The 27,562-nt window shown below is 46.2% G+C and overlaps 1 protein-coding gene across 1 annotated transcript; it reads left to right on the forward strand.

Annotated features, from left to right (window-relative positions):
- NDUFA10 (NADH:ubiquinone oxidoreductase subunit A10) lies at nucleotides 1-27,562 on the forward strand. The gene is made up of 10 exons (XM_050339809.1): nucleotides 1-125; nucleotides 688-856; nucleotides 1,334-1,549; nucleotides 2,137-2,223; nucleotides 3,817-3,938; nucleotides 4,936-5,015; nucleotides 8,025-8,079; nucleotides 12,198-12,283; nucleotides 17,525-17,633; nucleotides 27,132-27,562. Exons 1-10 carry the CDS (start codon nucleotides 51-53, stop codon nucleotides 27,198-27,200), a joined length of 1,068 nt encoding a protein of 355 aa, XP_050195766.1. The 5' UTR covers nucleotides 1-50; the 3' UTR covers nucleotides 27,201-27,562.

The following is a 27,562-nucleotide window of genomic DNA, read 5'->3' on the forward strand; positions in this document are numbered from 1 at the left end:
ACGCCCCGCCCCCTTTCCCGTGTCGCGCCGCGCTCCGTCATCGCTCCGCCATGTCCTTGTGGGTGTCCCGGCTCGGCCGGGCCGCGGCCGCCCGGGGTCCCTGGGGGAGCCCCGCACTGCCGGCGGTGAGGGGGGGCTCGGGCAGGGCCGATAGGGGAGCCCCGCATTGCCGGCGGTGAGCGGGGGGCCCGGGCCGGGCCCCCCGCTCACCGCCGGCAGTGCGGGGCTCCCCCAGGGGCCCGGGCAGGGCGTTGGGGGGGGATGCACGGCTGGATTGCCCCTTGGGATGGGGCATTCTCCTGAGTGACTGGGAAGAGGGTTTGGTGCTGTTGCAAGCTGGCGGTAAACAAAACAGTCAGCAAAAGCCTGATAGTGCTGGGTCTCCCCTGGGAGCTCAGGGGCGCGCTCTGTTGAGCGTGACCTTCGGCCGCTCTGGGCACTTTGGGGGTCCTCGCGTCGGGTTCTGGCAGAGCAGCCCCTCCTGAAAACACGCTGAAAATTGGTCCGTGATTTCTTACCTTCCCCTCTTTTCGTATCGTAACCACCTTCCCAGCCTAAAGAATGGCTGAGCTGAAATATCAGTGCCGCAGTTACTGCGTAAAAATTCCTCGTGGTAGGTCTGGAAAAAGCTGCACTTCCAGCTTAAAAAGCCCCCAGGCGTGCTGATTTCCTTGTGTTTTCTTCCAGGCAAGAATTCACAGCAGCCCTGAGCAGAACTTGCAGTATGGGTGGCTGGCTTACATGTTGGGAGAGAGAACTACCAAGAGGTTCACGGACTACAGCAAAGTCTTCACAGTGGAGGGGAACTTGGCCTCTGGGAAGGGCAAGCTGGCAGAGCAGATAGCACAGAAACTGGGTATGTCTTGTTGGGGCTGTTCCTCTGGCAGCTGGTGGAGTTTAACGGCGCAGCTCTGTGAGGAAAGCTCACCAAAGCTGCAGCTCTCGGTGAACTTAATTAACTGGGGAACGGGGAGGGTTTATCGGTAACACTTGGGGTGAGGATGCCTGTGTGGGTGGGTTTTGTTGTGAGTGAAATCCCAGTCCCCATGGGGTCAGTGGGCTCCTGGAGAGGCTGGGTTTTCCCTGTGGATGTACAGGGGGGGTCAGGACGGTGGGTTTGGTGGCACCAAGGTTGTGCTCAGCTCTCACTGGGGCGGGTGAAAGGGGGCAGTGCTTGAAGGTGGGGTTTGTTGCTCTCTGATGTGATAGACCAGAGGCCTGGGGGTTGTTTCAGAGCTGTTTAAAGAACAACTGTGTGTTAAAAGGCTTTTGCTGTAAATGAACGCAACTTGTTCCTTGGCTGGGTGCTCAGTTGTCGAGTTGTTTTCCTCAGGAATGAAACACTTCCCGGAGGCCGACATCCATTACCTGAACAGGATCTCCGGGGATGGGACGCTGCTCCCTGAGAAGTTCAATGGCTTCTGCAACATGGAGAAGTTCTACACGGACCCCAAGTGCCCTGATGGACACTCCTACCGGATGCAGGCCTGGATCTTCGGGAATCGTGTCCTGCAGTACGCTGATGCCCTGGAGCACCTGCTCAGCACAGGTGGGGCTCACAGGGCACAGAGCTCAGGCCTAAACTAACTTCTGACCCTTGAGTCCTGACTAACCTGCTCGTTGGGGTGTCCTGTGCAGGGCCAGGAGTGGGACTTGGTGATCCTTGTGGGTCTCTTCCAGCCCGGGAGATTCAAAGTGCTTTGCTACTCTCTGCATTTTAAAATGAAAGGCTCTTGTTTTGTTCAACTTCCCCCTCTTAGTACAGGATAACAGCACATTTAGAAAACTGCCTTGCACACACCTGTTTCTTATTTCACTCACCAGTTACCAATGTAATTATTTTCAGTCTGGGAATCCCTGGTGGTTATTTTCAAAAGGGCATTTTAAGGACACCATGATAGCTGTGAGTTGCACAGGCTCCCAGCTTACTTCCTGGTGGTGACTGTTTTCAGTCTTTTTGGTTTCAATTAATACAGTTCTGTGGTGGTTTTGTAATGATTTGAGAGTCTTCTGGTGAGAAAAGGGTTTTTTTATCCCAACACTGTTGCTTAGAATCAGAGAATCACAGAGTGGTTTGGGTTGGAAGGGACCTTAAAGCTGGTTTTGTTCCAACCTGGAGCCTGTTTTCCCTTGCAGGTCAAGGTGTGGTGTTGGAGCGCTCTCCCTACAGTGACTTCGTGTTCCTGGATGCCATGTTCAAACAGGGATATATCCACAAGAGATGTGAGTTCCTGGCATGCAAAAGGAGGTTATCTTACCATAGTCTGTCAGAAGTGTGGCAGTTTACTTTTTAAAAAAGAGAAAAGAAATGCCTGCTTGGAATTTGGGATCCCTTTAGATAACAAGTTGTTCGCGTGTGGCTGCTCTGTGCATCGTGAGATTCCCAGCTTTTCTTCAGGGCTTTGGGGAGGATACTGGGGCTGGACCAGGTTTAAACTGGGTTTCAAACATGGATGATGGAACAGAGTGCAGCCCTGGGAGACTTGCAGGTGATGCAAAACTGGGAGGGGGGGAGTGGTTGATGCACCGTGTTTTTGATGCTATTTAGAGGAACATGGAGAGGATGGAGAAGTGGTTGGAAGGTCTAGAATAGGGAATGCAAAGTCCTTCCCCTGGGAAGGATTATCTGCAGGTGCTTTTGTATGCTGGGAGCTAAAAACTGTCTAGGAAGTTAAACAGAGCACGACCTGGGGGCCCTGATGGACCCCAAGCTGAATGTGAGCCACCACTCTGTCCTTAGAGCAAAGGATGCCACCAGGATGCTCCAAATCTGAAGTATTGTGCCCAGTTCTGGGCTACCAGTTGAGAAAAAGTGTGAACTTAGGGCCACAGAGAAACAATGTCCAGTGTGTGAGGAGAGGCTCAGAGAGCTGGGGTTTGGGATGGAGAGGAGAAGGTTCGGGAAGGTGTTTACAAATACTTGGTGGTGTTTCTATGTCTGAATAATTCAGGGAGAACGGGGATGGGGAGCACTCCTGGATGGAGCCAGTCTGTTCTCAGTGGCACTCAGGGAGAGGACAAAAGACAAGGGGCACTAATTGAAATACAAAAAGTTTCATTTGAAAGGAAAAAAACCCCTTTCCTACTCTGAAGGGAGTCAAATCCTGGAGCAGATTGCCTGGGATGTCTCTTCTAGAAATGCTGAGATTCCTGCTCTGAGCAGAGGGGTTGAACCAGGTGGTTTATGGATGTTCCTTCCAACCTGAGGGATTCTGTGCTTTGGGGTTGTGGGCACTGAGCTCCTGAGCTATTGCTGCCTGTTCTTAGTAAATCTGGTGTTTTGGCTGCTCCTGAGTTGAAGGCAGCTGTGTTCCTGACTGCTCTTTGATTTGGCACAGATTTAGGAGGTATGTTTGTTTTTTAGCACCTGCTGCAAGTCGCTCGGTGTCTTTGAGAGCTGGTTTTAACGACCTGTATCTTACTGCTCTGCCTTGGTGAGGCAGCAAAGCCCAGCAACCCACAATCTCATATAAAATTCCAGGGACAAATAATGGATTACATTGCAATCCTTAGTGAGCAAATCCCTTGGTTAGAGGTCCTGCTCCTTACTGTGTCTAAATGACAGAGGAGGATCCAGATTCCACTAAACTTGAGTCAGGAATAAAACCTCCTCTTCGATAAAGTTGGGCTTAGATTCTTAGATCTCAGTGCATGTAGCTTCATAGTTTAATTCTGTTTTAATCTGGGTGTTGTTTATTCTATGAACTTCCTGGATCCTCTTTGAGGAAAAGCCTACCCTGAACTCACTCTGTGAGCCAAGAAGAGGAGACTGCAAATACAAGGGTGGGGAATGTGATTTATTTGTGTTTTATACAGGCCTTGGTCACTACAAGGAGATCAAAGAGATCAGCATCTGTGAATTCCTGCCACCTCACCTGGTCATTTATGTAGATGTGCCTGTCCCAGAGGTGCAGAAGAGGATTCAAGAGAAAGGCAAGGTAATTTTCTCTCTTATTTTTGCTTATTTCTCTCTTAATTATCTTCATTATTACTTATCTCTCGCTCTTGCTGCCTGTTAATGTATGTTGTAATCACACCCTGATATGTGAACCTTTGTAGCTGCTGCTTCAGGAGTCATTCCCAGGTAAAAGGCAGCTTGCAGTGTATTTTAGGATTATCTGTGTGTCATTCCTAAGTGCCAGAAGCCCAGCTGGAGTCCCTGTCTCCACCTTCCCAGTTGACTGCTCCTTCACACCCATGCTGAGGTTCGTGTGTGAGGCACTTGGGATCAGCAGGTTCAGTGAACTTCCTGAAATTCAGAAAGCAACTGCTGGGTTACTGAGCTGTCCAACTAGTCCTGGGCCAGTGAACCTGTAGGGTGCTTTTGGGGAGTCACTAATCTAAATAAAGTTTTAGGTTTGGGGGTTCCCCCGCCCCCTTCTGTGATATTTGGATATGTGCTTGTAGCTGTTCTCTGATGTGTTCTGAGGATTAAATGATGTTTACCTTGTTTAAAGGTAATGGGAAATGCTGTCCAGGGAAGTGTTTCAGTGTCGAAAACCTGACAGATTAAAAAGAAAGCTTTGATTTCTTTTTGGAATGGTTGGTTGCCCATGCATTTGTCTGACACTGTGGAAATGTGGATACACATTGCCATTTTCTTATGGAAAAGGTAGACTCAGACAATCATCTGCTATTTTCTGGGTTGTTATCTAAAGCTTCCTTGAATGTGCAGGTAACAAGGATGGTTCATTCCTTGGAAAGCTGATCTTTTTGAGGGCTACTTTAGGTATTTAATGCCATGTAAGGAATTTTGAGCACTCCAAAATTCTTAATTCTTGAGACTTCCATTAATGTTTCTGTGGTTCAGTTGGGTGTTTGCTTATTCCAGCCCTTGGCAGGTGATGGAACAGCCCTTCTGCTTAGGCTGGAGCCTGTACTGGAGGGAAGGGAAAGAAAATTAATTCCACAACATTGTTTTCTGTTTGTTTTTAGCCATATGAGAAAAAGGTGTCTCCTTCCTATCTCCAGCACATTGAGGATGCTTACAAGAAAACCTTCCTTCCAGAGATCAGGTTAGCAAATCAAAATGTTTTGTCTTGTAAGTCTTTGAGTAAAAATGTGTGCAGATCCAAAAATATCTGCCACTACCAGCAGACCAGGTCATGGGAGGAATCCTCCTTGTGCCAGGGGGTCCAGTGTTATGTCCTAATGGTGGGGTGTTGCAGTCATGGTATAATGAGGAGATGGCCTCAGAAAAGCCTGATGGCAACAGTGGAAAATTAAAGATTAATTTAGGAGTGATGTGTGTTTGTGTGACCTGAGGAGAGTGTGATGCAACATAAGCTTTTCTCAGGTCTCTTTGGAGAGTTTTGGAATTTTTCTCTCAAAAACTCATTTCTGTTGTCGTAGAATCCCAGAATGGTTTTGACTGGAAAGGACACTCAAGACCATCTTTCTCCACCCCCTGCCATGGGCAGGGACACCTTCCACTATCCCAGGTTGCTCCAAGCCCTGTCCAACCTGGCCTTGGACACTTCCAGGGATGGGGCAGCCACAGCTGCTCTGGGCAACCTGTGCCAGGTCCTCCCCACCCTCCCAGGGAAGGATTTCTTCCCAATGTTCCACCTAACCCTGTCTACTGTCAGAAGGAAACCATTCCCACTTGTCACTTTCTGGGCTCCCCTGGCTTTCTCAAGCTGGGAAGCAAAAATGGGTTCCCTGTAAACTTGAGATGAGGTAAGTTTGCCAGCCGTCCCAGAGCTCCATCAAAAATCACATTGTCTTAAAAATCTAAAAGCAGCCTTGGGTCCCTCATATTGTGTGCATGAGGCTGATTGTTGAGTTCCAGTGAAATCCAAGTGCATCCTCAGGTGGTTTTTAGCCTCCCTGTCTCCCCTTGGCTCTTGCTCCAGGTACATCAGTGTAATGGCCCTGTCAGCAACTGAACTGAATAACTTGGATATTTAGCTTGTCACTCACGCAGGCAGGAGCTGCTGGTGTGATGTACACGCTCAGCTGCCTCCCACTGTGTCCCCCACAGCCAGGGAATGACAGGGAATAAGGATGGAGAAGGAAGGAGGGTAGGAAGCCTTGGGACTGCCACCCCTGGGGGCAAAGCTGCAAAGTTTATTGGTGAGGAGAAAAATGCTGCCTGTTCTTTGGATCAGATCGAGCCCCAGATACATCTCGTGGTGTTTAGCGAAGCAAAATCCTAAATCCTGCTGGGATTTCAACTCCCTGCCCTTTGTCTGTGCATGGTCAGTACACTTGTTAAGCACACACCCTCTGCTTGGCATCCTGTCAGCGGACGAGCTCACGGTGACCTGTCACATCGATCTTTGTCTCTGTCCCCTTGATGGGGGACAGTTGGGAATGTGTGAAACCAGCTTTGTGCATCCCTGGGCTGCAGGATGGCTCCTGTCTTGGATCAGTACAGAAGCCACAACTGCCTTTAACTGTTTGTTTGCTGGCAGAGTGATGCAGCGAGCTGTGATTACACCTGGCTGTCACTCCTTGGTCTGCCTAGACACTGATTCCCTGATCTTGAGAGAGCCCAAAATCTGGTTCAGACAGTCTAAAAAGAGGAATTACAAGACTGCTGAGCAAAATCCTGCATGCTTTCCATGTTCATGCTAAAGTTTGCTTGTTCTCTTGAAATGCAGTTTGTTACTGGGCGAAACTCCTCTACCTTGTTCTATTTAACTGGAGCAACCTGATGCTGCTTTTAAAGTGTTTTATAGTGGGTATGTGCTTTAAAGTGGGTGTTACCTTTCTAGTCTGGCATGTTTATGAATGTCTTTAATGTTTTTATGGGTAGTGATTTGTGAGCTGGGTGCTGTGGCAGGTGCTGCCTGGTGATTTGGAACAGACAGCGTTTGGTTTTTGGTTGGTTTTTCATTTGGGTTTTTTTTCCCCTTTTCCTGGACCAGAGCCTTAAGACTGCCAATATTCCCTTTCATATCCAATACTGCTTCCACTGAGCAGCTGTTTTCTCTTAAGGAAAGCTCTGATAATCTGCAGAGTCACTGAGCAGCTGTTTTCTCTTAATGAAGCCCTGATAATCTGCAGAGTCAAATCAAGGGATGGGATCAAGTGGTTTGATCTGCGTTGTTAATGCAATTGCCATTATAAGGCTCTGCTCAAGTCTGACCTCTCCCTTGGGTTGATACTGAAGAGAAGCTGTGGCTGCCCCATCCCTGGAAGTGTCCAAGGCCAGGTTGAAGCAACCTGGGATAGTGGAAGGTATCCCTGCCCAGGGCAGGGTGTGGGACTGGATGATCTTTAAGATCCTTTTAACCCAAACCATCTGGGATTCTATGACATTTTCCTCCTTGCCCTTCAGCCTGGCTGTGTGTTTGTTGATACAATGTGCGCGTTGGGTTTCTGTTTTATTTTCTCTTAATTTGTTAGCTAAGGGAAAGCTGGAGCAGGTTTGGGAACAGCTGTTACTGCAGTCAGCTCAACCTGCATAGTATGAAACACGTTCATTTAGGAACTCCTCTCGTGGCCCTGCTCTGCACGTGCCTTTTCCCTGGAGGCTGCTGGATGATTAACAACGCAGTCTTGTAACCAGGAAATATTACCTTTTTTAAATGTTTGTACACTTGCAGATCCTGCTGCCTGCGTTTGTATTGGTTCGGTTATCTCAGAGAATAGTGACCAATGAATGTATTCTCCTAAAAATTACTCACAGGTAGTAATGTACTTGTAAAAAGGAAAGTCTGCTGACGTTTTGGGTTAGGCTGGTTGAAAATTCCACTTAGCTTCAAATAGATTGGGCAGTTGTAAGTGGGGCAAGGAGCCACATTCATTAAATGAAAACAAATTCAAAGGTGTGATTTGTATTTTTTGAACTGAATTTATGTAGGTTCCATAGGCCATTTGCCCTTTAAAAGCAATTTTCCACCAGGAAAGAAGCAGCTGACAGGTGTAACAGGAATTACTGTGAGTGTTCTAAGAAGTTGTCATGATTCTGGCTTGGTGTCTGTGCCTTTCACCTTGGTTTCTGTTCGTTTTGGAGCAGGGCAGGGGGTGGGTGGAGCAGCTGGATCAGGGGAATTCAGTGTCTTCCCTCTTCGCAGCGAGAGCAGCCAAGTTCTGCAGTACACGGCGGCTGAGGCCGAGGACGTGGAGAAGGTGAGTTTGCTGCATGGCTGGGCTCTCTCTGTTCTGTGCAGGGGCTGAACTCGAACGTTTCCATCAGTGTCACTTTGTCAGGATGGTGGAAGTTGGTGCCAAGGTTTCTGTGTGATCAAATAGCTGTTGCTCTCCAGAAACCAGTCATGATTTGGTTATAGCTAAGAGCTGTGTTCCCAGAGCTGCTCCAGGCTTTGTAACCCTGTATTTTTCATCTGTGTGAGCTGGCAATTTTTTTTTGCTGTTGGTTTTGCAAGACACTTTCACCCTGGACCAAGACAAAAAACTGCCTTCTCATTGCTAAAAATAATCTCTCTCTTGTGAGACAGGATTGACACGAGATCACTGCTTCCTCCTACTCAACTATGTTACTTATTTTGGAGCAAATTTAATATAATTTGCCTTATTTCAGTGAACGTTCCTGCTCTTGGAGGGTCACTGGTGGGATAACAGAAGCCTTTTGCTTCTCCATCATTAATTTTCCTCTGTAGATGCTGTTCCCTGATGGAAAGAGCGACAAGTTTTTTGTGGTCCTGGACAGGTTTGTAGTGGGCCCATTTCAGTTCTAGGGCTAAAGCTCTAATAATAACAATAATATTATGTTGATAATCCTACGTGGAAGCTCACCAAGGAGTCATCCCTGCCTGGGAGGAGGGAGAGGAGAGAAGCCCCTGGACTGTCTCCAAAGGTTTTCTGGGTCTTCATCCTGACTAGATGAAATTTCTACCCTCCTTATACACTGCCCAGTCTTCTCCTCCTGTGTTTGTATCACATGATCTTAGTGGAACTGTAGCATGTACTTCATTAATCTTATTAGCATATCAGGATGTTCATTTTAATATTTAAATGACCCTTCATCAGGCAAAAGTTCCTTTTTTTTTTTAGCCATGGTGTCCTTCAAAGTTCTGGTCATAGGACTTTGTGAAGCAGAAAATATTGATAAGGACTTTTCTGGTCCTAAAATTGATCCCCCCTTTGTCCCCCTGCCCTCAGCTGCAGTGCTGTGGGTCTCTAGGTCTTTGGTTCCCTTTGGGGGTGTGTGCCACATTTTGGGTCCTATGCTGTTGTGGATGGATTTTTGGATTCTCCTGCAATGGATAATAGAGGTTATTAGATTATTAAGCAGTAGACTTGTGAGGCAGTGTGGGGTTATACCCCCAAAAAGGCCTGGTGGCTTCAGTTTGACAGCAGATAAATAGAAAAAAATACTGAAAAAAGTAGAGCTCAAATGACATCACAAGGTTGCGATGTGGATGAGAATATACAGTTATTTTTTTCTGGATAAACACGTAAAAACAAAGATAAGATGTGAAAACCATGGTGTTTCAAGAGAGTATCCAGGGATGTTTGGTAGAAGGAAAGTTGGGATGGGAGGTTATTTACCTTTTTTCTCCCCTTCCTTCTCTCTGGACACGTCTTAAAAGTGGTCACAATAAAGCAGCTTGTTTCCTCCCTGGATTTTTTGTGGTAAACCCCATTGCTAGAGATTTGATTTTAATCCCTTAAATCAGGGTTTAAAGTCAGTCTAAATCTCTTATTGTTCAAGTAGGGAGTCTCCCAAGCTCAGTAATCTTGAGCCATCACTGTAAATAGGGTCATCAGATGCACTGATGGAGTTCTTAATTTGGTTGGACAAATCTGGACTAGAGAAAGGATTAGCATTTGGAAGTCCAAGATCATTAAGGTTGGAAAAGACCCCTAAGATTATCAAGTCCGTGATGTGATCGTTGGATGCTGGTGATAGATAACTGGTACTTGGTCTACCTCAAAGAATAAAGCTGGTTTTCCCCCTTTTCTCTTCAGATTCAGTTCACCTTTGGAATGACAGTAGAAACTGGGAAATAGGGGCTGGCGGGAGGGATTTGGCTTTGGCTTGTGAGGTGTGTGTTTACACAGGGGTATCCTCTTGGTAGGCAGCAGTGGTCATTAGCTCGCTTCAGCCTACAGATTATTTGGGATTTGGGAGCTTAATTTTTTATGGTCTTGGAGTTTAATAACTTTTGATTTGCTCATGGCAGACACACACAGCGTAGAAATGATTCTCTAAGTGTCTTCTAAAAAGGTCAGTTGGGGCTTCACATTGTAATTAACATTGGTAGTGGTGGCTAACGGGGCGGTGAGTGCTGAAATGAGCTTCATTAGGGTGGTTCACTCTGGTTTTACATGAGGGTAAAACAGGGAATACAAAGTTAGCTCTACATTTAAATGTTGTTTTGAAAACCCTGGATATTTGCTGCTGATTCCCAGGGGGTGCCAGGACATTCCTTATAAATTAAGCAGCTATTCTTCTCTCTGGTTGGCAGGTTGATACCACTGTTGATGAGCTGCTCATCTGATATGATAATAACAGTGAGAAAAAACTAATTTGGATGCAGATTCCTCTTTCCCCTGGAACACGCTCTGAGCCCTGTTGTAGCAGCTCTGTGATCAGTCCTGTCATCAGGCAGCAGTGAGTTTCCACAGCCTGGCTGTGGAGTAGAGAAGGAATTGCTTTGTGTAGGCAAAGGGAAGTATGGTGGAGTTCAGCTCTTAAATTGAATAATTAAAATCGGTTATGGCTTTTTGGACTAACTTTCTGGTCATTGACTTTATGTGAAAAGTAGCTTTTCTGTGCTCACATCTGCAGTATCTAGTGTGCCAGCTGCCCCCTTGTAAGGCATTAAAAGTGGTTAGAGAACACTTACTCTGGATATAGGCACAACTTCTTCACTGAAAGGGTGAACAAACACTGGCACAGGCAGCCCAGGGCAGTGGTGGGATCACCATCCCCGGAAGTCTTCAAAAAGCGTGTGGATGTGGCACTTGGGGACATGGGTTAGTGGTGGCCTTGGCAGTGCTGGGGGAGTGGATGGACTTGATGATCTTTAGAGGGCTTTTCCAACCTTAATGATTTTCTGATCTATCTAAACTTGTTTGGAGTCTAAATATGCTTTGGAGGTGTCATGCCAGCTGTATTTTTTTAAGACTTTCTCTGCAAAATTAGGCTTTAAACCCACTATAATTATTCCCTTTATTTCTTAATGTTTGGAATACAAAGGCTTTTCGTTTGTTATTTTATCTTTTATTACTGGCATCTGCTTACTTATCAATGGATTTGACAGTGTGTCATCAGGATTTTGGTCCTGACCTCACAGCTTTGTCTTTTCCTTCTGGAAAAAAAGGCCTCTGGAAAGGGATGTTTGGAGCTGTAACAATCCAAGTTGCTTTAAGGCACTGTCTCCACCTCATCATGCACCTGAAGTGCATCCCCCTGACACCATTCAGGTTTCCTTCAGGTCCAGCCAGCCATGTGTGATGAGCAATTACCCGGTGGACCAGCAAAGATCTGTTTTCTGGTGGAGCCAGGCTGTAAATGAAGCTCAAATCTGGGATTGATAAGTTTGGGGATGCTGAAGGAATGATTTGCTGAGCTGGTAGTCCTTGTTTGAAGGGTTCTGGGTGCTGAGCCATAGGTGTTACCTTTCCTTTCTGCTCAGGGATCATCCATGCCTGGGTAGGTCCTGATAGACAGTGAAATCCTGAGCCTCTGGGGTCATCAGTGCAGCTACTCCAGGTCTGTTTGAGCTTCCCAGCCTGAAACGTGCCTTTGTTTGTGTGATGTGAACCACACAGCACCCAGAGGCAAATGCCATTTGTGTCAGTGAATGAGCCACTGAGCCTTTTTGGAAATAAACCCAACACCACACAGGTGTCCTATGGAGGTTTTTTTTTTGTAACAAAACCGGGGGTAAATTTAGATTTATTTCCACTTTCTCCTCATTATCTCTCAGAGGTGGGGTTGTACTTTGCTTTCCAGCCCCAACAGCAGGCTGAGGAAGAATGTCTTGGATCAGGTAAGAATTTGGAAATGAGGCACCATGCAGACAGCTTATTCCCTGCCATCCAGGGCTGAAAGCACCAGGATCCTCAGAGCTGTGCCTGCCCAGTACTTGTGGCAGGGCCTCCTGAGACAGGATGGCAGATGGTAATGTTCTCTCTAAACATTTGCCTTGTTAAACCAGCTCTAGCAGGGAAGCCCTTTTTGTTTGTTTCATAATCTATTTTGATGATTTAACTGATTTTTGGATGTTCTAATCAAGCCACCTCTGAGTGTGTGACCTTTCCCATTCTGATCCCAGGTCATTGAAGACATCGAGTACCTGAAGTTTGACAAGGGGCCGTGGCTGGAGCAGGATGACGTTTCTTTCCACCACTTGAGACTTTAGTAAGTGTGATGTCATGCAGTCACTGAGCATCTCTTAGCATCAGATCTCGGGGAAAATGGTCAAAGCCTTGGGTCTTTGAAGGTGGGGGAGTTCCATTTTGCAATATTGGAGCTTGGCACTGGAACGTGGAACATTTTGCTGCTGATTGATTAGACAAGAGACTCCAGACAAACTTAAGGCTGGGTTTTATTAGAAAGATCCTTTTCTGCCTGGCTGGATGTGAAGACATCCAACTTTAGACTGAATATGCAGGTAGCAAGTCCAGTGTAGTTACATTTTTGAAACAAAATTTAGGAGTTGTACTGTTTTCAATAATTTCTAGTTGTCTCGTGAGCTAACAGAAACACTGGGATTTTTTTTTAATTGAATATCCGTCCCTGAATTTTTGTTTTTATTGGGACAAGCATTGGAGCAGTAAGTTAAACATTTATTTTTTTTTAGGCTTCTGACATTCTTTGCCTATTACTTTACTGTTACTTCAAATGCCTCCTGAAATGAGAGACTGTGTTCCTTTTCTATGTTTTTTTCTATCAAGAGGGGGAAGAGAAACTGCAGAAGAGCAGTGTTGGGTGGTGTCTGAGGGGAACAAGTCATGATTTGGGTGCCTTTTAACTATCTAAGACAAGTTTTCTTTGTGTTGTAATTGGAGGGTAACATCTGGTGACTTAGACCCTGCAAAATTATTACAATCAGATTTCCTTTGAAAGAGAAAATAATTTGCTTGTTTTCCTGTAGCTCCCCACTAGTGCAGGTATTAAGAAAGGATTATTAATTGCAGTGTGTAGGAGGGAGTTAAAGCAAAGCATTCAATTAGAGCAGGGTGTTCAAGTACTGTATGAAAATTCAACTTTGCAGTTGTAGAAGGGAATAAATTGCTTTAAGGGCTCAGTTTTTCATTGAACCCTGGAGGAGGGTGAGAGGGTCTCCTGTACAAGGCTCTTGTCATTGTAGATAATACAAAATCATTTCTTCTTTTGGCAGCTTGTGGCTGTTTTAAGATCTTACACTGCAATGAACTGCTTATTTAAGTCACAGAATCACAGAATATCCTGTGTTGGAGGGGACCCACAAGGATCTTCGAGTCCGGCTCCCGGTGTTTACTTTTGCATCTTCATTTGGTGCTGGGCTGTCAGGGCATTGGTAAAGGTGTGACAGCACATCCTGTGCCAATTTTGTGCAGGACAATTCTGTGAGGAAATCCTGGGCAATGTGTTGGGCAGCCTGGGAAGGACCTCTTTGTAAAAATGTGTGGGTTTGGATATAATCTTTTCTCATGTTGCCTCCAGAAAGTGCAGGGAGGCTGCTGCGTGCCTCCCTCGTTGGAGTTGCCTCCCTGAGCATCCAATGCCAATCTCATGTGCTAATCCATGAACCTTAAGGCTGATGCTTTCCTCCCTTGTTCCAGTGCCCAGGTAGCAAAGAGCTCGTGGTCCCCAGCCTTTGGCAGGTTTGCAGGTGTCCAGTGCCTGTGTTAATTTTTCCTTCAGAAAGTGGGTTTTCAGGTCGTTCCTGGTGCCTGTTGGGGTGCTGGCACGTGCTGCCCTCTCGTGGGTGTTTGTGGGAGGCTCCAGCTGGTATTTCGGATCATTTAGGTTGGAAAACCCCTCTGAGATCGTTGAGCCCAACCATTCCCCCAGCACTAAGCCATGTCCCCCAGTGCCACATCCTCAGGACTTCTGAATAATGTCAGGGACAATGACTCCACCACTGCCCTGGGCAGCCTGTGCCAATGCCTGACCACCCTTTCAGTTAAGAAATTTTCCCTAATATCCAATATCTAATATAAGTTCTACTCTGTTTGGTTTTCCATCTGCATTTGCTTCCTTTGCTGACCTCCCAGGTTTTGGGGCTGACTTGGGCTGATGTTCTCTTCTACCTTCAGCTTGTTACCAGCATGTCTGGGATTGATGGGCAGGGGTGAGGAGAACTTTTTCACTGCTCATACAGAGGGTCTAGTGCACAGAAGCCCCAGCAGGGCCTCTGACTAATCAATGCAAATCAGTCAGCTAATCAGACTGGTGAGCCGCACCCATGTGAAATCAGTTGCATAATGATCCCTTTTATCTCCCTGCCTTGCCCTTGAGTGCTCTCCCTTGCTCTACTGTGGCTGTGGGATCTCTTGGGAAAAGGTAAAAATGGTTATATTTGTGTCAGGAAGCTGGAGGGATCTCCCAGAGGATAATCTTCATATCTTTCTTTCCTCTCCGAGTCCAACACGAACCATTCTGGCTTTTTAAATGTCTCAAGGAGTTCCTCTGCTATCACTGCACCATCTCAGGCACTTTTATCTGTGCCCTTCCCAGTAAAATCAGTCTGTCCACACAAGTGTACAAGACATCATGTTTTGGGATGAAGAGCTGTAGGTTGTGTGGTGTTGTCCATGTTACTTTACCAGCTGGTGGGGGAAATTTACTGCTCGTGGCTTGTTGTATCAGACAAGTCCACAGCTAAACCTCTTATATCCCTGCAGCTCCTTCAGAATTTGGTAAAGAACCTGGGAGAGGTAGAGCAGAGAACTTGGGAGTGAGGGAGAGAGAGCCTTCATTCTCATTTCACCAGAAATTCAGGGACACCTTCCATTAGACCAGGTTGCTCCAAGCCCCGTCCAACCTGGCTTCTTGCTTCAGTTGAAACACTTCTCTGTAATTTCCTCTTTGCAATAGCTTTTATAGGTTTGAAGAGCTGTTGCTGCACCTTGTCCCCTTTTTCTTGCAGACCTGCTTTTCTTGGAAAACCTTTTTTTCTTGGTTCTCAGTGTTGATGGTGAGTGTTGTTCACTGAGAAAGTGGCCATGGCTCGCTCACCTTGGCCATGGAATTCCTGTTCTGCCTGGACAAATGAGGGAATCTGAGCCCCTTTGGCAGAAGGAGGAAAATTAACTTTCATGTATGAACACAGAATTGAACTCTCAGTATGGTTTTGTGTGGCTGCCTCTTAAGCCAGTCAGTGTTTTTAGCTTGGAAGGGAGGTCACTTGGGGTTTTTGAGAAATCACAGCCCAGCCTATGCAAACTCAGGGGTTTTTTTGGGGTTGACTGGTTTGTTTGTTTTTTTCTAAGCAGTCTCCTTCCCTTACCCCCCTTGCCCCCTTGGCAGGGTTCATCAGGCTTTCTAATGTTCGCTGTGGGACTGCGTTTCATACGCTGATTGAAAGTGAAACCTCAGTTACTTGTGTGTCACCACTGCAGGCTCCCTGGAAAAGTGTATCCTGCTGGAAGCTGTCTGTGAGGGAAACAGGAATTCCTCCTCTAAAAAGAAGCAGGAATGTGTCAGTCCTGATTCCTCAGCACCTGCTCATGCTGGACAGAATGTGAATTAGGTGTGTAATAGGTGCTTTTGGAGAAGAGATGAGCCACCCGTGGCTGTAGAATACTTCCAGGTGTGATTCCTGTGGGAAGAACCCTGGATAAGAGGGTTATGTGAGCTACAATCTAATGTTCTTAAATTACTGGGGCCACACAGTCACTTACATGCTCTGTTACCTTTGAAGTGTGACACAGTCTCATAGGTAAAGGTGCTGCATAATGAAAGCTGCTTCCAGAAAGTGTGGTAAAGACTCAGAAAAGAGTAAATAATGGTGATTTTCTCCCGAGGGGGAGAGAGAAAACTAAGGGAACATAAAAGGTGCCTTTAAATGCTTCCTGCTGAGCAGGGAATTAGTCCTGGCAAGCGCCTGTGGTTTTGTGGTTGGACACTGTTGTGGCAGGTGTCTTTGGGTGTGCTTTTAGTCAGTGTTCCAAGTTGTTTCTGGAGAAGCCAGCACTAGCTTTTCGTTCTTTTCTTGTACGGTGAGAGTAAAGGAGTTTGAAGAGCAGCAGGTTTGCCATCTTGGCCGTTAATTAAAATAAACCGTGTCTGGGAATTGTCCTCCACAGGTTGCCACTTGGCTGAGATTCAGGAAAGAATGGATGAACTGTACACTGTAGACTACTAGACTTGGTTTCTGTGTGTGAAGTTTCTCTTCATAAGTGCCTGGGCTCATTTTTGTGACTTCCAGCATGTGAAATACACATTTAATGGAGGTGAGGATAAATAATGTCGCAGTTTGCAGGAAGCATTTGAACCTGGTCATTTATCCATTTATCATTAAGTGTTGAACCTGGTCATTTATCCTCACCTTCTCCCATCTTGACTTTCACTGGATTATTGTATTTCCTTACCAGCTTGTCTGCAGTAGGATAGTTTGCAGTGTGAATGCCAGGATGTGTTAACAAACTAGTTTATTTGTCGAGACTCTTCAGTGCTGGGAGGTAAGGTCTCAAAGTTTGTGATTCAGGGGAAAAAAACTAATTTCTTGAAGATGGTAAACTTTGCTTTGCTCAGGGAACGTGCTTGATGTGCATGTCAATATTTGTGAAGACGTGCAATTCACTGAAAACAACGCAATTTGCAGAGTTTCTCACACTGAATTTAGGATCTGGGCAGCGTTGATTAGAAATGGATGTATTTTCCTCAAACACGTCCAGGTGGCACTGTGGGCCTGTGTGTGACACCACAGGCAGCAGGAGCCTTTCTAGCAGTTTCTCAGGCATTTTAAATTCGGGATATCTGAAAGTGCTGGTGCTGTGCAGTGTGGATTTGTGGTGGATCCTGATATCTGTCATTGCAGCTGCTGCAGCCAATTTTTCCTGGTTCTTCCCAGGCAGGATGCTAGAGGCATCCAAACTCTGTCATTGCCTCAGTACTGATCCATTTAGGATGGGAATTTAGCAAGATAATGTGTTGGGGATTCAATAAAAATTCTGTATTTACCTTACCTATATAAACCTAAAAAGCCAGAAGTGCCTCATGGAAAAGGCTCTCAGGAATGATGGAGAAAAAACTTGGAGGAGGGAATGGAGAGGGAGGGAGAAGTTGGAGCAGGAGCAAATTGGAGACAAGGATGAGGGGAAAACTGCAGTATCTGTGTCAGGAAAAGGATAAATGTTTGTCATAGCTGGAAAATAAAATAAAACCTTTGGAAGTGCTATTTAACAGAAAAGTAATTCTTTTAATCCTAGAATTCCGAATGGTTTGGGGTGGGAGGGACCTTGAAGCTCACCAGGTTCCACGAGGGACACCTTCCACCCTCACAGGTTCCTCCAAGGCCTGTCCAGCCTGGCCTTGGACGCTTCCAGGATGGGGCAGCCACAGCTGCTCTGGGCAGCAATGTTTGGTCAAACTGGGAATTGCTGCTGCTGTTGTTGAGGGCAGGATGTGAACCAACTGCTCCTGTTTCTTTTCCCTGTTTTTCCCCCTCAGCGTCCAGGACAAAAATGCAGTGCTGGATCCCGCAGCCATCCCTGTCTTCATTCCAGAGATCACCATTGGAGGCACCGAGTTCGACAAGATCTACTACGAGTACCGATCGGTGAGTGGTGCTGAGGGGGTGGGTGTGGGACGGCCAGGGGACACCCCTGGGGGTGCTCCTCGCTGTCCTGGACACTGCCTGCCTGCCAGGCTCCTGCACAGGGATGCACGTTTCGTTTCTAAGAGCAGCTTCTGGATTTTGCCCAAATCCCCACCTCTTTGAAGTCTGCCTTCCCCACGAGAGCAGTAATGAAGCAAATGGTTTGTTTCATAAGCTGATTTTCTTTTTTCCTTTTTTGTTTTTTGGTTTTTGTGTGTTTTGGGTTTTGTTTTTTTTTTTTTTTGGTCTTTAGATGTGAACTAAAGGATAAGTGGTTTTCATTTGTTTTTGTTTCTCCTGCCCTGATTAGTCTCTGACCTCTGAAATCTGAAATAATCCGTTGAGTCAAACAAGAAAATTGGAAACCTGTGGCGACTTCTTATAAAATGCTGAGGGAGGGGGTGTTTTTCTTGAGGAGGAACGAATGTTGCATCGCTTCTCCAAACTGTTGTTGCTTTAAATAGTGTGTTTCTGCACGTGGGCACGGATCCAGAGCCCGTTGTGGCCCCACACTCTCCTACACCTCCTGCAGGCTCCCACACAAGGCTTTAATTAGCTCTTGCCTTGCTGGTCCTGGAGACAACGGATTCCAGCCCACTGAGCACTTTGCCCTGGTGCTGGTTGTGATTTACCTGGCACGGGGTCCTCTCCCACCACATGGGGCTTTCCCAAGGCCCAGGTATTGAAAATGCTCATTGGAGAAGTTGATGGTAATTAATAGTGATTGGCCAAGCTGAAGTTACAGGCTATAATCTATTTTCCAGTCGGGATGGAATCTCTGTCACTGCATCTTTTTATTTTCTAAGCAATTGCTGAAGACAAAGGGAGGAATATACAATATAAATTGTTAGAAACCATGATTTGCATAATCAAAACAGAGCCATTTTTCTTTTCCTTCTAGTATATACAGTCTCTTACTGAAATGAAAACGTAAGGTACAGATTTATGGACTTGTTTGGAAACTCTGAGCTACAATGTTTTCTTCTGCAATAGGCAGAATATTCCACATAATCTGTTTCTCCTCAGCTAACTGTAGTGGAGAGGCTCCTGGGCTCACGCTGTTCTGCCTCATTTGAGATGTGACCTTTCCAGCTTGTAAAGGGGCTAAAGCTAAAGGTTAAAGCAGCAGAAAGTAGCTGAGGTTGTCTAATGGGCTTGAAAACTTCCTAGTCCAGCAGAGGACTTGCTCTCAGAATTTCATTCTCTGTGCTATCGCATTTTTAAACCCAAAGCTTCAAGCTCAGCCTGAAGATTTTTGGAGTCCTTCACTCCAAGAGACGCCTGTGGCTGTGCAGCACAGATTTGAGAAGAATCTGCTGCATGACTTGTCTGTGGCACACAATATCCATCTGCACTGACAGTGCCTTTCTTCCCCAAGATGAGAGGGGGTTTTTGGGCTGAGATGTCCCTTTGCAGTGGAGCTGGGAATTACTGAGGCTGCCTGACACACAGCAAGGTGTGACCTCGGTGCTGTGTGCTGAGAGCCAGGGGTAAGACTTCTGAAAGCTTTTTTTTTCCCTCTGGCTGCACGACAGCACATCCTTCTTTGTGCTGGCAAGGAACTGAGAATGTCCTGGCTCATCAAATAGCTGGCTGCCAGGGAAAATTGTGACTTGCCTTGCAGATGTAGCAAAGGGATGCTTAGGAGTAGGAATGTGGGTACCTGGGAGGGAAGGCTGTGCTCTTGCATAGCTCTGCTCCTTGCCAGTTAGTTGACAGCTGAAGCTGAGCAAAAAAAAAAAAAAACATTGCCAAAATATAATCTCCCTTCTGCAGGCATGATTGTAGGCCCTGATTCAGGAAAGTGCTGTGGAAAGTGATAATGTCTTTTGGAATAAGGAGGAGTTGCACATTTCAGGAGGTGTTCTGTTAAATTTAGGCAATAGTAATCCTCTTTTTCTCTCTTCTGAATGTTTAGATACTTGTTATCCTTGAGGAATGGTGGCGGGGGGGGGTATGTAGGGATGGTGCACAATGCAAAAGATGCTGTTTTCCACAAGCTACTGGAAGGGGAAACACAAAGCCAGTCCCACCTGCTGTTTTATGTTCTAAGGATTAAATTCTTTGTGTTGAAACTTTGAAGATCTGGTTTTTTTTTTCCTTCTAACTTGGTTTAGCAAATGAGGGTCTGAATTTTTCCTCTCAGACAAGGCCTCTGTGCAGAGATGACACAGTAGAGACCACCTGCACAGGCAGAGAGAGCAGAGGAGCTTGTCGACATACAAACTTTGGATGTGTTTTGGGTCTGCAGAGGGAACTGTAAGCCCTTGCCTTGCCCCTGTCCTTGCAGGGCTGGTAAAACTGTGCTGCCACTTTGGCATCTGAAGATAAAGGTTTTTAGGCTCACGTGACTTGTAAGTAAAGGCTTAATTATGGGATAATTACAGAACTTGAACTTTTCCTTGTGGGAAATACGTGCTTTCAAAGTTGGTGTAATGATGTTTACCACGTAAATACAATGATTTGCGTAGGGGATTTTTTCTTTTCCCCTGTAACTACTCCCAAATCCTCCATGGTGCCAATAGGCAGGGAACTGCTGTGCCTTTCAGAGTTGCATGCACACAATTCATGCTGCCTAATAATGGTGGTTTTCAGGGATTTACAAATCCCAGGCAGAAGCTGGATTTTGTTCAAAATATTCATTAAAAGCAACCGAGAAGGAGGAGGAGGAGGAAACCATCTTCAGAGTTCAAGATTTTAGTATGTGTGCTTTTCCATAAAATAATGAGGTGGCCACATATAGCTCCTGAGTACTAGAAGCTCGCTTTTATTTTATGTATATCCTCTAAATTTGTTCTCTGAGGTTCTTTTCATGTCTGAGGAGGTGGTTTTCTGCAGCCTCCTCGTACCATAAAGTCACCTGGCAGGGTCCAGTCATTCTCTTCAGGCACTCACAAACTTCTAAGGATGCTTTTCTGGCAAGGGAAAAGTAACCTTTTAGTCAGGCTCTGTAGATCAGAGATAAGCATGTTCATTCTTCGGTGAAGCAACATTATTTTAGGAACTGTCAGACTAGTAAAGACTTGACTGCCCTTTTTTTTCCCCTTAACAACTGCTGCATCTCTCTGCTTTCTTCCAACTGCACACAATCCCCACGGATAATGCTCCAAACTCCGTGCACGCCCGGCGAAGCTGGAGCACTTAGGCAGATGTGTTTGCAGTGAAGATGAAAACAAATGGTTGTGTTTAATGGAATCAGTGTACTTAAATAATGTGCTGATGTACTTCACACTCTGAATGCTGTTGGCAAGCCCTGCTGCATCTCCTGGGGTGGGAGAAACTGCTTCTTTGACGTGCATGTGCTTTTCTGTGCACATAAAAGTGCAGCTGTTTGCTGGAATTCATGGAGACACAGAATCCCAGGATGATTTGGGTTGGAAGGGACCTCGAAGCCCATCTCTTTCCACCCCCTGCCATGGACAGGGACACCTTCCACTAGCCCAGGTTGCTCCAAGCCCCATCCAACCTGGCCTTGGACACTTCCAGAGATCCAGGGGCAGCCACAGCTTCTCTGGGCAACCTGTGCCAGGGCCTGCCCACCCTCCCAGGGAAGAATTTCTCCCCAATATCCCATCTATCCCTGCTCTCTGTCACTGTGAAGCCATTTTCCCTCGTCCTATGCCCCAGAAAGGTGAGAGAAGATACTCATTTTGTTTTCCCCACTCCTTTTTCCCTAGTGACAGACTGCTTTTGGAACACAAAGGTGCTGACCGTGAGGCAAGGAAAGCTTGAGCTGATCACAGACCTGGCTACTGCTCTGAGGTGCATTGTGGCTCCTTCCACAGCATCTGCACCTGCTCAGCTGCCTTGTCAAGCTTCATTTTTATATCCTGCTCCTCATCCTGTTCCCTTCTGCCCCAGGACCTGGGAATGTGAGGCTGGCAGTCCCCTGCAGTCTGGCATGGCAGCAAGTGGAGAAGAGGCAACGGGTCAGAGGGGAGGACAGTCCCACTCTCTTTCCCAAGGCTTTTATTCCTCTTTTTTCCTAAGGAATGCAGCCTTAGGAAGGGAAGCCCTGGTGTGCAATGTCTGCTGTTCCTTTGGTTATTTTGGTGGTTGCAGGGAAGAAGCTTCTGAGTGATGGGAAGGTGAACCTGCAACATGAGTCAGCTCTGTCTCACAGCCCAAAAGGAAGGGTGTAAGAACATGTGTTTACAATGAGAGGGTCATAAGTAGCCTAAATGTTAAGGGAAGATTTTCTCCAGGTTTGAGGTGGCCCCAGTGGCCTGTGAAGTGCAGCCCTGACTGTTTTTGGCCCTGACTGTGGTTGCAGGGGCTGAAGGTGGCTGCTGGCAGAAGGGGATGTTAGGAAGTCCTTTAGCTCTTCCATCTCCTCTGAGAGTGCAGAATCTCCTGCTTACACATAAATCTCCCAGAAGAGCCACAGAAGAAATACTTGAGCTTTCTGGAAGCTGGAGTCTGGATCAACAGCAGGATCAACTCTTGCCTTTGCAGGAGCAGGGAGCTTTGGAATGTTTGTTCTCCATGTTTGGGATCGTTGCCATAGCTGCTGTCTTTGATACAACCTTCTGGTTTCCCTCTTCTGCCATTTTTTTTCTTGGCTTGATGAAGTTTCTGGTTTTTTTAGGATCAAGATCTCCTTTCCTAATTCTTGTTTTAAAGGAGGTGTTTGACAGCTGTAATGCCCAGCCCTGTCTGCTCTTGAATCCAGGAAGGAATGAGAACAGACACACAATAAATTAGGAAAGACTTAATTTAAGGGTTTTTTTTCTGTTTTATCTCTGCAAAAATATTTTTAGCCCTTTGTAAAGTAGCAAGATGTTGCCTGGCTTATGAGTTAAGACCAGAAGAACCTGAGGAGTAACTAAAACCTCGGAATGACAGAGTTATTCTGAAGGGTACCTGGAAAAGGGCAGGAATAGGCATGGGATCTATTTTTTCCCACCTTCCCACTTCTGCTCTGCTCTCACCAGTCCTATACATATGGAGAGAGTGTGAGAGCAGCCCCTTTTCTGCTTTAGAAATGTGTAGCTTCCACCCTGCTTCCCATGAAAAGTACCCTGGGCAGTTGGCAGGGATATTTATCCCAGATATGGGAGGGAAGGAACTTGAGAGACATTGGGACTGTCTCAAATCTTGGTCTAGGTGGTTGTGTCTGTCTTTTTTTAGGAGATGGACCCTGCTGTCCCAGGCATGGGATGCCTGTGTAAAGCAAAAGGACAAATCCCACTGGCATTAAAATAATCCATTTCAACTAGATAGTCTGTCCCTGAGCCCTGTGAATGGAAACAGTTTATGTGGGAGCACATCCTCCCTTTCCCAAACCCTTCTTAATCCCATACCCATGGATGAATATGATCCCCAGGGTAGACCTCTATTAAATTAAAATTAATTGAAACATAATTTAATAGAGGGGTAACATCTCCATGGATCTTAAACTGTGAAATAATGTCAGTTTGAGATGTCTAACTGCGCTGCTGTGACTTGGATATTGTTACTTGACTTTTTCCTGCAGTAGATTTGCACTCTTGTGGATAACTGGTGCTCCTTATGGACACTTCTCTTTCCAAAGGATTTCTATTGTCTGTCTTTTTTTATGAGTGAATGAAGGGCAGGACAGCATTCATTGAACAATTTCAGCAAACTGGAATTGTTTTAACCTCAATTCAGTAAAGCTTCTGAGCATCCTTGTTTCTTGGGCTGCAGGGAACGTTAACAGCATCAAGGGGTTTGTTTGAGTAAAGAATGGCAGGAGTGAGGCTGGAACAAACATCTCTGTATGCCAGGCCTTTGGAAACCAACTCATGCACACCTTGAATGTGTGTTTGGGGGGTTTTACACCCACTCCCCACCTTTAGCTGTTGCTCTGGGACACTGAATCATTGAGGTTGGAGAAGAACCTGAAGATTGAGTCCAGCTGTAAACTCAGCACTGCCAAGGCCACCACTGACCCAAGTCCTCAAGTGCCACAGCTACAGGACTTCTAAATCCCTCCAGGGCTGGGGACTCCACCACTGCCCTGGGCAGCCTGTGCCAGGGCTGGACAACCCTTTCAATGAAGCAATTCTTCCTAATATCCAACCTAAACCTCTCCTGGCACAACTTGAGCCCATTTCCTCCTGTCACTGGGGAGAAGAGACCCCACCTGGCTACAGCCTCCTTCTGGGTACTTGTGGAGAGCAATGGGGAGCCAAACCCTTCCAGAATGCTAGCCAATATATGAAGCTCCATTTCCTGGGTTCTCTCAGATTTTAGCTGTGTGCCAACAACACTGACAAACCTCTGGAAGTCAGGATTTCTACTGGAAAAAGCAGTCATCTGCTAACAGCAGTGATGGAAGGGGCTATTATTGTGGCTGTTATAAACAGCCACTGAAGGATGAGGTTTGGGTATTGATGAATGAGCCCGAGCTTGCAGAGTAATGACTCTGCTTTTAAGTGCTCTTTGATCAGTGCTGCTCAAAACAGGCTATTTATAGATCTCTTGGAGCTGCAGACCAGCCATTAGCACAAAGCAACACAGGAATAGAAGGCAAAATCCGTAATTCTTTCTGTTCCTGAAACACTGGAAAATGAGACAGGCTCTAAACAAAACCTTTTCAGGTTGTTAAAACTCTCCAGAGCTCTACCTGCACATGGCTGGGGTGGAATTATCCGGAGGAGCCGGATAACAAACAGCTGGCTGAAGCTGTTTGTTGCTACTCCACAGCCTCTACCACTTTATAGGGCTTTTCATCATGTTTATAGTTTTGACAGACACTTCTGTGGCAGGTTCTTAATTTAACTGATGAGAGGGTCTTGTTTTCATCTCTTTTCCTAATGCTCCTTTAAAGTTGAGCAGCTCGGTGCCTTCGAGCTTGGCCCTGCCTTTGGGTACAGCTCATTTCATGAGTTTCATGCTCTGTGTGGTGGATTTTATCACATCCTTCTTGAAACAACCCTCGCTGCCAGCCCTTGGGTTCTGCTCAGTGTAATGCAGCAGGCCAAGGCTTGAGTCTCTGTCTTACTAATTCCCATGGAGTGGAAAAATCTGTTCCTTGGCAGTGACCTGGCGGGAGCTCAGCCTTATCTCCTGCTGCAGGGATGTGGATTAGCCCTTGGGATTGTCTGCTGGGGTCTCTGTTATCACAGAATCATGGAATGGGTTGTGTTGGAAGGGACCTTAAAGCTCATCTTGTTCCACCCCCTGCCGTGGGCAGGGACACCTTCCACTAGCCCAGGTTGCTCCAAGCCCCATCCAACCTGGCCTTGGATACTTCCAGGGGATTTATACTGGAAGAGAAGGTGAATATTCAATCCCTTTCTGTTCTCTCAGCTACTGGCAAGTTCCATGGAGCTTTTTCCTATCTCTTTTCCATCATCTCTCCTCTGGGCTGGGCAGTCTGGCTGCAATCCCAGCAAGCCTCAGGGCTGGCTGCCTGTTCCCATCCCTGCCCTCGTGCTGGCCAAGCCTGGGAATTTCAGCTGGGTGCAGTTTGGAGCACCAGCTCCAGCAGGAGAAGCATATCCTACCCCTTACTTGGCATCCCCTGATCTTCCCTGGTGCTCTTACCCCTCCTCTTTGCAGTGGTCTGCAAAAACCTGCCTGGGTCTGCAGGGTTTTTTACTGCAATCCCAGCTGTAAAACGTGGGATTTGAAGAGCCCATTTTTGGGAAGTCACTTGTGCACAGAACATCAGTTCATGTCATCCTGCTTCCTAGGTAGTGTGGGATTTGTTTACTCTGCCTTCTTCCCCCTTTTTTTTTTTTTTTTGGCTATTTTGACAGGTTGGCTGTAACATATCTCCAAACCCCCCTGCCTTTGCCAAGGCCCACTGGGAAGGATGGAGTTATGGATGAATACTTATTATAACATTTGCTTTGATGTCTTGCATGTCTTTAAGCAAAGGCACATGGGGAATTTGTTTTGGACAATGAATTTGAGTTCTGTTGGGATTGATATTGTAGCTTTTTTAAAGAGGGCAGATTTACCCAGAAACAAAACTGTAAACTCCTGTCTTTTCCCAGAGATCTCCTGTTGCTTTAATAATCTAGTTATCTGGAAATCTCTTCAAGTATCAAAGGGCCAATTATGTGCTGCCTGGAGAGGAGCAGGGAGAGCTGTGTTTGTGTCACAGGCTGGTCACAGCAGGTCTGGTGTCCTCCCTGGCTCACCGCTGGAGATTCGTGGGGCACAGACAGTAATCAGGTATTTTCATCTCCCATCTCCTCTCTGCTCAGCAGGGGGAACTCTCAACAGGACTGTGTGGTTTCTGCTGATATTTAGACAAGACATTTAATTGAAAAACCTCAGAAAAGCCGATCACAAATGATTGTGACAAGGCAGGGTGGGGAGTGTCTCAGGAAGGAGGTAAAGTCTCCTGTTAGCTTGATTTTTAGGGAAAGAAGTGTCTTATTTTTTGACCTTCAAGTAAAAAAATCCCACAGCCCTCCACTTCCTCAAAACAACAGGCTTCATCTTTGATTAAATAGCTGTTTTTTGTGGCCTTAGGATAGATTTTTATCAAGACTGGGTCTTGCTTCTCTCTGCAGGGGCAGCTCTCTACAACAGGATACTCTTACAGGTTTGTTTGTTTTTTTTTTTGAAAGGAAAAACCATCAGGACAACTCAGGGGTTTTGAGTGAAACCAGTGTTTGTGTGGAGACAGACCAGATGATCTTGCTTAATTATTACAAAGGCTGCCAGCAGATAGCTTATTTTTAAAGGAAGAGTTTCATTACAGCATCTTTGCTTGCTTCAGACTTTCTCACAAAACTAATTTGCTTTTTTTTTATGGTGGTTTGCTTCTCAAGTCCAGTGTTGGAGCTCAAAGATGAACACTCTTTTTCATTCCTGGAGGTGGGAATGGAGGTTCTGGAGATGGGTTCTGCTTTTGGAGCTGGGATCTAACCATCTCTGGCATTTCAGGTTGTGGCCAGTGCTCACCAAAGGGAGCTGCTTCTACACCTGGGACTCGGAGGTTGTTGCCTTAGGTCCCAGGGTACCCCTGCAATTTGGGTAGAGGGTTCAAGAAACTTTGGGTTTTTCCCACCAAGCAGTGGTTTCTGGCTTTGCTGAGGAAGACAGGCCCATACTGCTTTTGCTTTAATGAAGTTAAGTTCAGCTCTTGAAGGCTAAATCTGCAGTTCCATTTGAATGGTTTAATTTAACGTGGTAATTAACTCAGTATCTCATGCATGAAGTATTTCATGTATTTAATAATGTGGGTGCCTATTTTGGAGTGAGGTTCTACTGACTGATTCAATTCCTCTGCCACATGATACAGTGAGAGGAGTCATCTCTCAAACTGGGGAGGAGTTGGACGAATCCAGGTGGAATATGCTGTAGAGATTACTGGCCTAATTTATATATATATATATATAATGGCATAGTGAGTTTTGTGGGTCCTCCCCTTCAGCTGCACAGCTCAGGACTGAGTTCTGCAGATGCCACGAGGCGCTCCCAGGCCCTGTGTGGGGAGTGGGAAATGTCCATGACCAAGCTCTGTGCTTTCTGCAGCTCCCTGGGCGCAAGTACAAGCAGGGCTACAACGCTGACGTGGGGGACAAGTGGATCTGGCTGAAGTGAAGGCCCTGGGGAGCCCTGGCCACGAGGGACCACGGGACTTGAGTGAAGAGGAGCCAAGCTCAGTGCACCTGCTCCACATCAGCACCGAGAAAACGCTGGTTAAATCACCTTCCACCCCCGGCTGAAGGGAACAATCTCCGAGAAGGAAAACCACTTTATCCTGGTTTGTTTTTCCCTGATGAACTCAGGACTTCAGGTGTTGCGTAGTCAGTGTGTGATAGCAGAGTGATCTGGGGCAGGCTTTAGATCAGAGCTGAGCTTTCTCTTCCTCAAGACTGTGGCATATTACTATACAGGATTACTGTTGTTCTGCTGAATTAAGAGAAATTAAACCTGTATCCTCCTGGCTCTTGTAAAGTTAA

Source organism: Myiozetetes cayanensis, unplaced genomic scaffold (genome assembly GCF_022539395.1).
Source record: "Myiozetetes cayanensis isolate MyiCay16 unplaced genomic scaffold, myiCay2020 scf9, whole genome shotgun sequence".
Lineage (NCBI taxonomy): Eukaryota > Metazoa > Chordata > Aves > Passeriformes > Tyrannidae > Myiozetetes > Myiozetetes cayanensis.

What these genes read in the sequence shown, in the direction of transcription:
- NDUFA10 (XM_050339809.1), top strand. Translation starts at nt 51, where the DNA reads ATGTCCTTGTGGGTGTCCCGGCTCGGCCGGGCCGCGGCCGCCCGGGGT. An exon ending in ACCTTCCTTCCAGAGATCAG is followed by an intron (nt 5,016 to 8,024) that starts GTTAGCAAATCA and finishes CCCTCTTCGCAG; the next exon opens with CGAGAGCAGCCAAGTTCTGC. An exon ending in TCTACTACGAGTACCGATCG is followed by an intron (nt 17,634 to 27,131) that starts GTGAGTGGTGCT and finishes TGCTTTCTGCAG; the next exon opens with CTCCCTGGGCGCAAGTACAA.